At 36.1% G+C, this 15098-nt stretch overlaps 1 protein-coding gene across 1 annotated transcript in view; it reads right to left on the bottom strand.

Annotated features, from left to right (window-relative positions):
• Nucleotides 1-15098, bottom strand: part of ANKRD44 (ankyrin repeat domain 44) — a 601641-nt gene that overhangs the window by 88883 nt on the left and 497660 nt on the right. The window contains exons 19-20 of the mRNA XM_053712853.1: nt 11614-11682; nt 8373-8574 (exon numbers count right to left, since the gene is read on the bottom strand). Of these exons, the coding sequence (XP_053568828.1) occupies nt 8373-8574; nt 11614-11682 (271 nt within the window). The remainder of the gene's footprint in view (nt 1-8372; nt 8575-11613; nt 11683-15098) is intronic.

Genomic DNA, 15098 nt, shown 5'->3' on the forward strand with positions numbered 1-15098 from the left:
AATAGCAGTCAAATGGCTGAAAAAAAGGTTGTTATTCTGAAACGGCGCAAATTGCACCAGCGTAAACAGAGGGCCACCTGTATAGTATTGTGTCATTTTTTTAAATCAAATTGGATAATCTCAAGATCTTTACATGTTTCTATTGTTTTCTATTTTTTTAATTTATTCATTTAGTTTATTTTGTTAGTTTATGATGTATCCTTGGCAAATAGCTTTCATTGTAAATCAAAACTTAACTCTGTATGCAACCTTAAAGGGATACTGAACCCAATTTTTTTCTTTCATGATTCAGACAGCATGCAATTTTAAGCAACTTTCTAATTTACTCATATTATCAATTTTCCTTTGTTCTCTTTGTTATCTTTAATTAAAAAGCAAGAATGTAAGCTTAGGAGCCAGCCCATGTTTGGTTCAGCACCTGGGTAGCGCTTGCTAATTGGTGGCTACATTTAGCCACCAATCAGCAAGCGCTACCCAGGTGCTAAACCAAAGATGGGCCCGGCTAGTAAGCTTATACATTCCTGCTTTTTCAAATAAAGATACCAAGAGAATGATAATAGGAGTAAATTAGAAAGTTGCTTAAAATTGCATGCTCTGTCTGAATCATGAAAGAAAAAAAAATTGTGTTCAGTATCCCTTTAATGGGACTTAACCTATTTGATTAATAGCAGATTGACTATCTCATATGGGCTGGCATAGACATGTTGGGATCTCCCCCTTCAGTTACCCATAACCCCTTTTACCAATAGCTCTCTGTACAACATTTATGCTTTGTGAAATTTGTGTACTTATATCACCATTGTTATATTGCCAATGTTTGTATATAAAATAAAAATGATATTGAAAACATACTATATATATATATATATATATATATATATATATATATATATATATATATATATATATATATATATATATATATATATATATATATATATATATATATATAATGGTTAAGCATACAAATATATATATTTATGTCAAATAGCTATTTAACAGTGTAAAAAACATCTGCTATTTCAGCAGCTGCACAGTAACTAACCATGTTACAACCCAGCACAAAAGATCAAGTCTACATACAACTTTTAACATGTTATAATCAGTCAAATGTTTCTTCATTTCTCACATACCCAATGATATATAAGCCATCCATTACAAAAACATAAGATGCGGGAACCATTATTAGCACATAAGGAACAGAAACTGAAGTGTAGGCACTTGGGAGGAAATTTACAGGTACCGCCTGAAAACTTCTGGACATGCAACTATATAGTCCACCAGCAGCAATACAAAATTGCCTCCTTTGCCCAATGGTCCGTCCATCACTGCCAAGAAACGTACCTATTAAGGGCTAGATTAAAAGTGGAGCGCACACGTTAAATAACCAGCCATTACAAGTGACTGGTTAATGCTCCTGTGAGCTGGCGGGAGCACTTTGCACTTATCGCAATTAACCAGAGGTCAGACCTCTGGTTAATTGAAAAAATGAACTCTAATTGTCCCCAAAATAAAGTGGACAGTTTCTTTATTAAAATAAAAAATATGAGCATTATTATTTATTTAAAAAAAAAAGAGAATCTAAGAAAATCAAAATAGAGGGCGCCACATAGTGCAGATCATAAACAACTTCAAAACCAAAGCGAGAAGAGCTGAAGAATCCTACTCACAAGATGTAAAGCACTGACGTGCAATACCAGCAGTCCGGAACCACCAGTCTTTATGGGACACCTTCTTTAGACTCTTTACCCTTCTAAGTAGAGGGTCTCTGGACCTGCTGGGCCGACCACTGCTGTACAGGCTCCTCCCTGTGGTATCTCTGGACTCTCCCTGGTGAGACGAGGATCCCCTTTTGTGACACCATCAATTGGTCTACCGGACGACGGGTGGTTCCGGACTGCTGGTATTGCACGTCAGTGCTTTACATCTTGTGAGTAGGATTCTTCAGCTCTTCTCGCTTTGGTTTTGAAGTTGTTTATGATCTGCACTATGTGGCGCCCTCTATTTTGATTTTCTTAGATTCTCTTGACCTGTGTCGCGGCACGACACCCTAGAGGAGCGGCCTGCTGCTTTGGATGTACATCATTTGAGACCATTTGGAACTGCATTTACAGGACTGTCACATCACCGTACATCATCCATTGGACTATTAGTCTATATACCCTTACACCCTGGTTTACTGATATTGTATTGTACATTTGGATATATTAGCATATTGTTTTATTCATTTTATTTATTAATCATATTTTCCAGTATTTTTCATTCGCTCCTAGGCGCCTCTTACAAGTACTGTGGTGACGCCAACCGTCACTAGCGTACTAGTTGTCTATAGATTTAAAAAAAAAAAAAAAACTGCACAAAGCAGTTATAAGGGGTTAAAGTGAGGGGATGTGGGGTGTTAAAATTCCCCCAAAAAACGGCAATGAAAAGTGCATTTACATTGTAGTCTATGGGGACTGTGTTATCAGTATATATATATACATATATATATATATATATATATATATGCTTTTATATATATTTATATATATTTATATATATTATACACATTTAAACACATAAATATATATGTATATATTCATATACATATATATTTTTAATTTTCTGCCCAATGCTGCATGACTTATCCCCTTCGCTGCGCTAGGTTCTTTGACTTGTCTCACGGCATCAGAACGAGGCTCCCATTGGAGCCTATGAAAGTGCGCTCTCATAAGTGCAAGTCTTCCAGACAATGCGAACGTGAAATATGCGCTGGTATTACAAGTTAGGCACAATGCGAATGCAGTTACAGGCCAGGGTGGCGCCAGAGTCTCTTAGTGAACAGTAGGCGATATTTGTGAACTTATGGCTCGTGTGCCAACAGAGAGGCCTCTGAGTGCCAGCTGTGGCAAGTGTGCCATAGATTCGCCATCGCTGCAAAAGGTTAATTTCACACATGTAAACGATGATTTACTTTACACACTTTACAAGGGGTTAATTTTAAACAACTGTAAAATAACCTTAAAGGGACAGTAAGGTCAAAATAAAACTTTCATGATTAAGAAGTTTAAACAACTTTCCAATTTACTTCTATTATCAAATGTTCTTCACTTGGTATCTTTTGTTGAAGACTAAACCTAGGTAAGCTGATAGGAGCGTGCACGTGTCTATAGAAGTCTATGGCAGCAGGGTTTGTAACTATGTATTACATTGCTATAAACAAATATTGCAAACACTGCTGCCAGAGGGTTTAAAGCAAAAATAAACCCAAAATATTTATTTCAAGATTCAGATAAAGAATACAATTTTAAACAACTTTCCAATTTGCTTTTATTATCTAATTTGCTTCATTCTCTTGATATCTTTTGCTGCAGAAGTATTAATGCACTACTGGGAGCTAGCTGAATGAAGATAGAGCATGTTATTTTAACCCGTTCATGACCGAGGACATGCCCAGAACGTCCTACAAATAAATACCCTTAACGACCAAGGACGTTCCTATCACGTCTTTAAGGGTATCAAGCAGCTGGAAGCGATCCTGATCACTTCCAGCCGCTTTACATGGTACGTTGCAGTCATTAAGGGGTTAAAATATTTTGATAACTATATATTACACAAGAGATTTAACCCTTCAAGAAATTTAAAAGGATATGAAATCCATTTTTTTTCATAATTTAGATAGAGCATGGCGTTTTTAACAACTCTCTAATTTAATTCTATTATCAAAAGGTCTTCAATCTCTTGGTATCTTTGTTTGAAAAGCAGGGACGTAATCTCAGGAGCGTGCACGTGTCTGAAGCACTATATGGCAGCAGTTTTGCAAGAATGTTATTAATTTGCAAGGGCAGATAACAGCACTATTCCCTTCTGTTTCCTGATTCATTGCATGATACGCTTCTTGTTGTTTCATGCCCTTCAAATACAACTTTATCCACGAGCAATATCTTAATAGATTAATGAATTTGTAACAAAATTATAGTAATTCCAAAGAATAACTCAAAGCAAAATAAATAGTTACAGACTGTAACCTTGATCACTTGTCATTGTTTCTGCGTTTTATGTGCTGGCATTTTCAGTTACATTTCTTACTATATTTTTAATTCAAGAAAATACTAAATATTCAAATGAAAGCAAGATGGCAGTAAAGAGCAACTGTTAGACAAGAGGTGTTTTGGATTTCCAGCTAAAAACAAAGCACCTCTTTTACTTAAATACGCATTAAAATGTGGATTCAAATTTTATTTATTACGATCTGTTGTTGTTTTTTCTGTGTATTGCTATTCATTTCTTATAAACGTGTATTTATATATATATATATATATATATATATATATATATATATATATATATATGTGTGTGTATTTGTATATATATATATATATATATATATGTGTGTATTTGTATATATATATATATATATATATATATATGTGTGTATTTGTATATATATATATATATATATATAAAATGTGTGTATTTGTATATGCTATATATATATATATATACAGTGGATATAAAAAGTCTACACACCCCTGTTAAAATGTCAGGTTTCTGTGATATAAAAAATGAGACAAAGATAAATCATTTCAGAACTTTTTCCACCTTTGTGAGCTATAAACTGTACAACTCAATTGAAAAACAAACTGAAATCTTTTAGGTGGAGGGAAGTAAAAATAAAAAAAATTAAATAATATGGTTGCATAAGTGTGCACACCCTTAAACTAATACTTTGTTGAAGCAACTTGACTTGGCAAGATTTGCCCACTCTTCTTTGAAAAAACACTCCAAATCTGTCAGATTGCGAGGGCATCTCCTGCGCACAGCCCTCTTCAGACCACCCCACACATTTTCGATCGGATTCAGGTCTGGTCTCTGGCTGGGCCATTATAAAACTTTAATCTTCTGGTGAAGTCATTCCTTTGTTGATTTGGATGTATGCTTTGGGTCGTTGTCATGCTGAACAATGAGGTTCCTCTTCATGTTCAGCTTTCTAGCAGAAGCCTGAAGGTTTTGTGCCAATATTGTCTGGTATTTGGAACTGTACATAATTCTCTCTACCCTGACTAAGGCCCCAGTTCCAGCTGAGGAAAAACAGCCCCAAAGCATGATGCTGCCATCACCATGCTTCACTGTGGGTATGGTGTTCTTTTGGTGATGTACAGTGTTGTTTTTGTGCCAAACATATCTTTTGGAATTATGGCCAAAAAAGTTAAACCTTGGTTTCATCAGACCATAACACCTTTTCACACAATGCTTTTGGGAGACTTTGGATGTGTTTTTTGCAAAATTAGCCGGTTTGGATGTTTTGCTTCATAAGAAAAGGCTTCCGTCTTGTCACCCTACCCCATAGCCCAGACATATGAAGAATACGGGCGATTGTTGTCACATGTACCACTCAGCCAGTACTTGCCAGATATTCCTGCAGCTCCTTTAATGTTGCTGTAGGCCTCTTGGCAGCATCCCAGACCAGTTTTCTTCTTGTCTTTTCACCAGTTTTGGAGGGACGTCCAGTTCTTGGTAATGTCACTGCTGTGCCACATTTTCTCTACTTGATGATGACTGTCTTCACTATGTTCCATGGTATATCTAATGCCTTGGAAATTATTTTGTACCCTTCTCCTGACTGATACCTTTTAACAATAAGATCCCTCTGATGCTTTGGAAGCTTTCTGCGGACCATGGCTTTTGCTGTAGGATGCGACTAAGTAAATGTCAGGAAAGACCTACTAGAACAGCTGAACTTTATTTGGGGTTAATCAGAGGCACTTTAAATGATGACAGATGTGTACTGACTCCTATTTAACATTATTTTGAATGTGATTGCTTAATTCTGAACACAGCTACATCCCCTTCAACAAAGTATTAGTTTAAGGGTGTGCACACTTATGCAACCATATTATTTTATTTTTATATTTTTACTTCCCTCCACCTAAAATATTTCAGTTTGTTTTTCAATTGAGTTGTACAGGTTATAGGTTACATTACAGGTGGAAAAAGTTCTGAAATGATTTATCTTTGTCTCATTTTTTTACATCACAGAAAACAATTAGCCAGTAGCCCAGCACTCCATCCTCTTAGGAGTTTTTACTACCTGGGTGCTGTCCTCATTGGATACATGTAGTTATTTTCTTATGGAAGGAGGGCACTCACAGGACTTTTAAAAGCAAGACAGTGTAATTTTATTTCCATCATGGTTGAATCCGAGCTGTCGCCTGGGAGACCGGCTTGCATGCCGTCGTGAGCGATACTGATTGTGTCCTGTAAGAAATTCTTGTCTTGAGAAAGGCCCACATTGGGGCCGAAACGTCTACAACTATTTAACTGTTTTATTCACTTGGAAATAAAATTACACTGTCTTGCTTTAAAAAGTCCTATGAGTGCCCTGCTTCCATAAGAAAATTACTATATATATATATATATATATATATATATATATATATATATATATATATATATATATATATATATATATATATATATATATATATATATATATATATATGTGTGTATATATATATATATGTGTGTATATATATATATATATATATATATTTGTGTGTGTGTGTGTATATATATATATATATATATATGTGTGTGTGTGTGTATGTGTATATGTATGTATATATATATATATATATATATATATATTAGGGCTGGGCGATATGGGCAAAAAACGAAAATCGCAATTATGTACCCAAAAAAACGTGATTTAGTAAAACACCTTAATTTTCTAAACAAGCTCCGGGGAGAGAGGGAGGGGGGAGAAAGGCTCAGTGGAAGTGAAAGCAGTCTGAATAACTTGCTGCATATACTTATTCCTCGAGATTTATTAAATAAAATAATTGTTTTTATTTTCAAACACCTACATTACATATATACTGTAAATAAAGCATTAGCCATAAAACATTTGTAAATTGAACATTATAAACAGTTAATCTAAATGTGTATTAATTTTAAAATGGCAAACTGACTATAAATTACAAAACTGTGCAAAATGTATATTTTTTAGTAGAATATAAGGCTATAACAGTGATTAAGGTCACAAAAAGGAATTCTTGATTTTGGAATATGGTGATTAATTAAAGTGATTGTAAAGTTGAATGATTTAAAGCTCAGTATTTAAAAATACAATTAAAAACATGGGCACTTTAAGTAATGAAACCTTACAATTACGCTTCTTTTTTAAAAATACTTACCTTTTTGTTACTGTAAACTTACCGCTGATCCTCCACCCGCATCTCCTTCAGTATTTAGCATATCAATAACGAATCCTGCTTCCACCAATCGTTGTGTGCCTCATGAGCTGGACGTCAAAGGGGGCACACAACGATTGGAGGAAGCCGGATTCATCATCGATCTGCTCAATACTGAGGATCGTCTGTGTGTTTACAGTAACAAAAAGGTAAGTATTAAGTATAATTGTAAAGTTTAATGACTTTAAAAGCCCATGTTTTTAAAAGTATTTTTAAATACTGTGCTTTAAATCATTCAACTTTAAAATCACTTTAAAAATAACATATTAAAATACATAATACTTAATAATAATATTAATAATAATTGTGTCCACTAGATGTCACCACATGAGCATAAACTGTAAGAAGTATGAAAAAATACCTGGTTTTCCTTTTTCCTTCTCTCTTTACTACTTTACATTTAACCTGTTTTGAAATTTGGTATATATTTGCACAACATTTTCTTCTTTCTGTGTGATATAGACTGACCATATTGCCGCTTTAAAAAGGGACACATATGAAAAATACATATGTCAGGGCTATTTTCATGGCTGTTTAAAGAAATGGTTTTGTATAAGAACCCTCACATATGTATTTTTCATATGTGTTCCTTCTTAAAGCGGCAATATGGTCAGCCTAGTGTGATATACACGCAATGTTGTGGCATGCAACAACAAAATGCAAGGGATACACGTAAGGATAGCTGGATTCATTAACCTTATGCTTCTAAATGTAATATACAGACTCTTTCTAAAAGCGCAAATTAGTATTGTAAGGCTTTACCTTTTCTAACATCATAAAACAGTATTATAAACCACTATAATAAATGTGACATATCCTGTTACCTATAAATGGTGAGCCTTTCAATCTCAATTTGATTTGCATTACATGGTAAACACAAAGCACTGTCTTCAGATGAGGCATTTGTTATATTGTAAGATTCAAAACATTTATTTCTAAAGTGATACTCAATTATTTTGATTCCCAACTTATTATTGGTTTGCCCGACATACGCTTTAAAACAAGCAGACTGACTGTTTCACACACATAATTGTGTAACTGTATTTCTACAAATCTTCTTTACATTCTCTGTTAAACAGTGCACAGAAAAAGCCTTAAAAAAGTGAAGAGACAGAACACTTCTAATGTAGAAGACTTTACCAGCTGAATGAAGTGGGGTCCTTTCTGTGACAAAGTCCTTCACAAGGATGGAGGCTCCCTGGTTTATAAGTACTTCAACACATTCTGTATGGCCTTTAAATGCAGCAAGGTCCAATGGAGTCCTCCCTTTCTCATCTTTAACATCAACATCATCAAAATACTGCAGAAGCACTTCCAAGGCTTGATGGTGCCCATTGTATGCCTAGACAAAAGTGATCATTCTTAAAAAAACAACTACATACATCCTACATCACGTAGTACAATGCACTATTGAAAAGTGACCAAGATTAATATACTCTGAATTTTTCATGTAAACATCTTAGGATTGGCTGTGGTCTACTGAATACATTTAATCCATACTGCCAAGTCCTTATTCTAAGAACACACAACAGATACTGGTTGGATTGTTTCTTAAAGGAAATGTGTCATACTCTATATTACCCACTAACCTATTTGTGCTGCCCATTTGATAACAGCTGTTATTAAGCTGACTGAAACTTTTTAGCGCCCCTATACTTTTAATGGATAGTAAAGGGAGCGTTATTGGACTCGTATGAGTTCAGTGTTGAGCTCATGCACAATTAAAAGCACAGCTTTAATATTTAGAGCTTTTTAAGACCTGAAGTAAACCATTATTGCTTGTGAGCTTGCATAACAAAACACATGGAAGTGCTACGGAAATAAACGATTTAAGGATCTTTAGACATAACACTTATGAAACAAAATGTAGTAATAAAAAAGTATTTTTGGAAGAATTAAAGGGATATGACAAGGGATGGGACTGAAAAGCGATCAGAGGTGTGTGTGCTGTATAAACACTACATGACCAAAAGTAAGGGGAAACATGATTATCACACTTATATAAGCTTGTTGGACATCCCATTTTAAAAACCATGGCAATGCTACATTTAAAGTCACTGCGCTCTTTAATACGAACCACTGTACAGTCAATTGAGATTTCATGGCAATGTTCTGGATTTTATGCACCTGTTAACAATTGGTGTGGCTTAAGCACAAACTCAATAATCAGTAGGGGTGTCCATATACTGTGTGTGTGTGTGTGTATGTATTCAGTGTTTTATAGTTTAAGGGGCAGTTAAGTCAGAATTAAATTTTCACAATTCAGATAGAACATGCAATTTTAAACAACTTTCCATTTTATTTCTATTATTTAATTTGCTTCATTTTCTTGGTATCCTTTGTTGAAAAGCATACCTAGGAAGGTCTAGGACCAGCAATGCACTAAGGGAACTAGCTGCTGATTGGTGGATGCATGTATATTCATCTTATCATTGGCTCACTCAATATGTTCAGCTAGCTCCCACTAGTGCATAGCTTCCCCTTCAACAAAGGATATTAAGAGAATAAAGCAAATTTGTTCATAGAAGTAAATTTGAAAGTTGTTTAAAATTCTATGCTCTATCTGAATCATGAAAGCAAACATTTGTGTCCCTTTAACTTTCATTAAAATAGGGAAGCACTGAACAAGTCCACTACATGCCCACCATCCATGAAGTGGTCAAGCTATCCAACATGACCATTACTGCACACTCCCATACAAGTCTAGTATGAGACGGATGTAGCACACCCGCAGTGTCTGACACGCCGATGCTAGCACCATACAAGTCTAGTATGAGACGGATGTAGCACACCCGCAGTATCTGACACGCCGATGCTAGCACCATACAAGTCTAGTATGAGATGGATGTAGTACACCCGCAGTATCTGACACGCCGATGCTAGCACCATACAAGTCTAGTATGAGACGGATGTAGCACACCCGCAGTATCTGACACGCCGATGCTAGCACCATACAAGTCTAGTATGAGACGGATGTAGCACACCCGCAGTATCTGACACGCCGATGCTAGCACCATACAAGTCTAGTATGAGATGGATGTAGTACACCCGCAGTATCTGACACGCCGATGCTAGCACCATACAAGTCTAGTATGAGACGGATGTAGCAAACCTGCAGTATCTGACACGCCGATGCTAGCACCATACAAGTCTAGTATGAGAAGGATGTAGCAAACCTGCAGTATCTGACACGCCGATGCTAGCACCATACAAGTCTAGTATGAGAAGGATGTAGCAAACCTGCAGTATCTGACACGCCGATGCTAGCACCATACAAGTCTAGTATGAGACGGATGTAGCACACCCGCAGTATCTGACACGCCGATGCTAGCACCATACAAGTCTAGTATGAGACGGATGTAGCAAACCTGCAGTATCTGACACGCCGATGCTAGCACCATACAAGTCTAGTATGAGACGGATGTAGCAAACCTGCAGTATCTGACACGCCGATGCTAGCACCATACAAGTCTAGTATGAGACGGATGTAGCAAACCTGCAGTATCTGACACGCCGATGCTAGCACCATACAAGTCTAGTATGAGACGGATGTAGCACACCCGCAGTATCTGACACGCCGATGCTAGCACCATACAAGTCTAGTATGAGACGGATGTAGCACACCCGCAGTATCTGACACGCCGATGCTAGCACTACATTGACTATCACTCAAGCCCTAAAAAATAAAGTTATGTCTGTTTAGATCAATGTGGTGCCATGCAGCGGTTACTCTTATCATACTGCCTATGGGCTGCTGTGGGATGTATAAAGCCCTCTGGGCATAATAGGACATTTAAACACATGCCTAAGGAACTACCCGGGCATCTCCCATGGCTGCGATAAGATTATGAGATTGTGCGGATAGCTGCTGTATCCGTGGTATTAGCGTCTTTTGAAAAGTCGGTGAAGTGTCTGTAAAGTTTGATTAAACATCAGACGATGTAAATGATAAAAGAATATATACAGGCTGTGGACATTGATATTGTCATCTTTATAAATAATATATGTGAACTGTGGACATTTTTATCAAAGAGTTGCGCTACAGTGGACTAAGACTTTCTTTTGCACTGTTGTGATGAAATGCGTCTTCCCCTTCGGACATTTTTATTTTTATCTCCTTTTTATTGCTGGGTGTATGGGTGAGTGAGTGTGCTGGGGGCCCTCATTTTTTTTAAATCTGTTTTGGACAAGGCTTGATATATTGTAATTTTCATAAATTTTAACAGTGCATATTAATAAATTTACCATTTCTATGGTGCTGGGATTATTTATTATTTTTTTGTTATATAAATTTAAACAAACAAACATCTGCTACGAAATCTACATTTAAAAACATCCCTAAGAGTGTTATACATCACCCCACCCCATATAAAATACTTACCGCTAAGTGTAATGGGCTTTTGGTAGGTGTAATTGGCTGGTTTGTGTAGGAACTGTATCTTTTCAAAAGCTAAAATTAAAAGAAAACACTTTTTAAAATAATGCAACCTATAACCACTAAAAATATTGTAACAATTCGTTATTTTTAATTTGCTAACAAGTGGATTCTTAGGTTAAAATACACCTATAAATAATTATTTATAGGATAAGATGGTCAAAACAAAAATAAAAAACAGAGTTAAGATATTTTTTGGAACATTTCAAACTTCTTCCTATGTAAAAAAAATAAGTGATCTGGTTCCTTAAAATTACTCTTGCATTGCTGCATTCAAATATTCATTCTCACTCTCCAGTTTCCAGATAAGGTCTAGTTGTTTTTACAGTCCACAGAATACAGAAGTAAACACTGATTTGCAGTACATACAATACAATAAATGAGTCTGATGGACATCACTGAAACCAGGATAAAGGTAAGGAAAATAAAAATTTAGGGGACTTTAATATGTGAGCGTCAGGGTTATGGGTGGTCTTGCATTAATAGCAGTTAGGGGGCCAGGGTTAATAGCCGTAGGGGTGCTGGGGTTAATAACAACTAACTGCAGTGTGGGTCCAGCACAATTAAGGTTAGTTTGTATTGGAAGAGATCTATTGCAGTAACATTTTTTTATAGCAGCATCATTTTTACAGCTCCAGAGAGATCTATGCCAAAGTATATTATACATCTGTTTGTGGACACGCAGCCTTTAAAGGGACATTAAATACTTAGATATAATATAAAATGATAAATCTTATATATAAAAAACTCTGCAATATACTTTCATTGTTTATTTTCTACCTATTTCATGTAAATCCATTCTAAAATTGTGAGCTTTTCAGTTCCTGTAAGAAATGTAAATGCAGAAAACTGTTGTATTCTACACAGTCATTGGCTGCACACTCTAGTGACCTGTTTATAACTGTTTGTAATTGGCCATAGCAGAGAAGGTAACCTAAGTTACAACATGGCAGCTCCCATTGTTTTATAGGCATTAAAACTTTACACTTATTTTGTCAATATTTAAGCAGCTAATGAAACTTTAAAAAAATCATCTACATGTTATTCTCAGACTAATCTTTTCTTTGAATGCATCATTCTATCTATCATTTATTTAGTGTTTAATGTCCCTTTATCATAGGTACAAACTTGCCGCTGGATTATAAAAGACAGACCTCTGTTTTATATGCAACACATTGGGGCATATTTATCAAGCTCCGTATGGAGCTTGATGCCCCGTGTGCTCCATAACCTGTCTGCCTGCTCTGATGAGGCGGACAGAAATCGCCACAATTCAACCCGATCGAGTACGATCGGGATGATTAACACCCCCCTGCTGGTGGCCGATTGGCTGCAAGTCTGCAGGGGGCGACGCTGCACCAGCAGCTCACAAGAGCTGCTGGTGCAATGCTGAATACGGACAGTGTATTGCTCTCTGCATTCAGCGAGGTCTCAGGATCAGGTCCGCCAGACCTTTAATAAATAGGCCTCTTAGTCTTTTGACTAAAATGCCATTTTAATTTTAGTCGTATTTTAGTCATCTGAATTGTTTTAGTTTTAGTTTAGTTTTAGTCGACTGAATCTCCAGTAGATTTTAGTCGACAAAAAAAACTCAAAAAGTTTCTGCAGCTAGCACAGGCACAGCATAACTTAAACCCATACTCGTGGGTTATGCTTATTTCTATAGGAAGAATCAATTGATTGTTCACAAATTCTAAACATTTTCGGCAACGATATTAGCACTGCTCTAGAACTTCCAAACTCATTATATACTCCTGGAGTAAAGGTTTATTAACCTGTTTTTATTTATGGTATTAAGGTTTGAACATGCAATACAGATTTAACTGTTGTGGTATATAACATGTCATTATTTATCTTAAAATTTAATAAAATTAAGTTTCATAAATTTGACAAAAGTTACAGTAATTAGATATGGTTTGATTATAACACTTTGCATAAAATGTTTTTGTCAGCAAATTTTGATTTAGTTTTAGTCATAGGAGCCTATTTATCAAAGGTCTTGCGGACCTGATCCGACAGTGCGGATCAGGTCCGCAAGACCTCGCTGAATGCGGAGAGCAATACGCTCTCCGCATTTAACATTGCACCAGCAGCTCACAAGAGCTGCTGATGCATCGCCGCCCCCAGCAGGGAGGTGTCAATCCTCAATTCCGGCGATTCCTGTCCGCCTCATCAGAGCAGGTGGACAGGGTTATGGAGCAGTGGTCTTTAGACCGCTGCTCCATAACTTGTGTTTCTGGCGAGTCTGAAGACTCGCCAGAAACACGGGCCTTCAAGCTCCCATAGCCTTTTGACTAAAATGTCATTTTACTTTTAGTCATATTTTAGTCATCAGAATTTCTTTAGTTTTATACTCATTTTAGTCTAGTTTTAGTCGACGAAATTAACACTGTTCTGTGATAGGAAACAATCGTAAACAGAGGAATCTGATCTTAGTGCTCCAGTTATTTGCATAATTGGGAATGGTATGAAGAAAGGCTTTGCCTGCCAAAACGCAAGCTTTGCTGTGTAAAGTGCTGTAACAAAATGGATATCCAGCTTTTGCATTTGCCTGATGTGCAAGAGATAGTTAAGGTAGAGCAGATATACAGAAATCTGAACTGCTAAGGAGTCTGGTGTCTCAAACCTATGTATCACATGCTGGAAAGCTAAGAGGCTAAAATCTAGTAAATATTTGGAAAGAGTGCTTATTTGAAATTTGTGCCAATCAGAATCAGTTAAATCATTGATTGGTTGGTTCTGGTCAAGTGACCCTGAAGGGTGGACTTGCTGCTATACTGTCAAGTACCAGTTTGTAGAATTATATTTCTCATATTAACTGATAGAGGAGCACTGCACATAAATTATTGGCATCAGGATAAGGCACTATTCACACTACTAAATCAGAGGCTTACCATAGGTACCAGCACTGATTATTAGATATATTTTTTATAAATGTGATTGATTGTTATATAAACTACATTACATCACAATAACCCAGAAAATAATGTCCAAATAAATTGAATAAAATAATATAATGTCCACTCCTCAAATCTAGACGAAGTTCGTGATTGCAAATAAGGAACATTGTGCTGAAAAGCAAACTGAGGTGCTTTGTGAAACAATATATATAAATTCCTCTTGATAGGCGCACACTTCTTACTTATACCGTGAGACGTAGATACGTCAATGCCTCAGGATTGCCCTTGGCTTTTGATGTCTTTCCTGTTTTCAAGCCACTTCAGCTGGATCAACCAGTCCAGTATAACCACTCAACACTGCTAGTATTTACTAAGGAATTCTGTTTGCTGAAAGTCAACAGATCACCCAAGAGCCTGCCTTTCTCAAGCTCTAATGTAGCATTATCCAGTCTTTATTTTAATATACTTACTTAAATGGATATTAACCCTTACAGGGACATTAAACACTTTTAGATGGTAATATAAAATGAT

This window comes from Bombina bombina, chromosome 1 (genome assembly GCF_027579735.1).
Source record: "Bombina bombina isolate aBomBom1 chromosome 1, aBomBom1.pri, whole genome shotgun sequence".
NCBI lineage: Eukaryota > Metazoa > Chordata > Amphibia > Anura > Bombinatoridae > Bombina > Bombina bombina.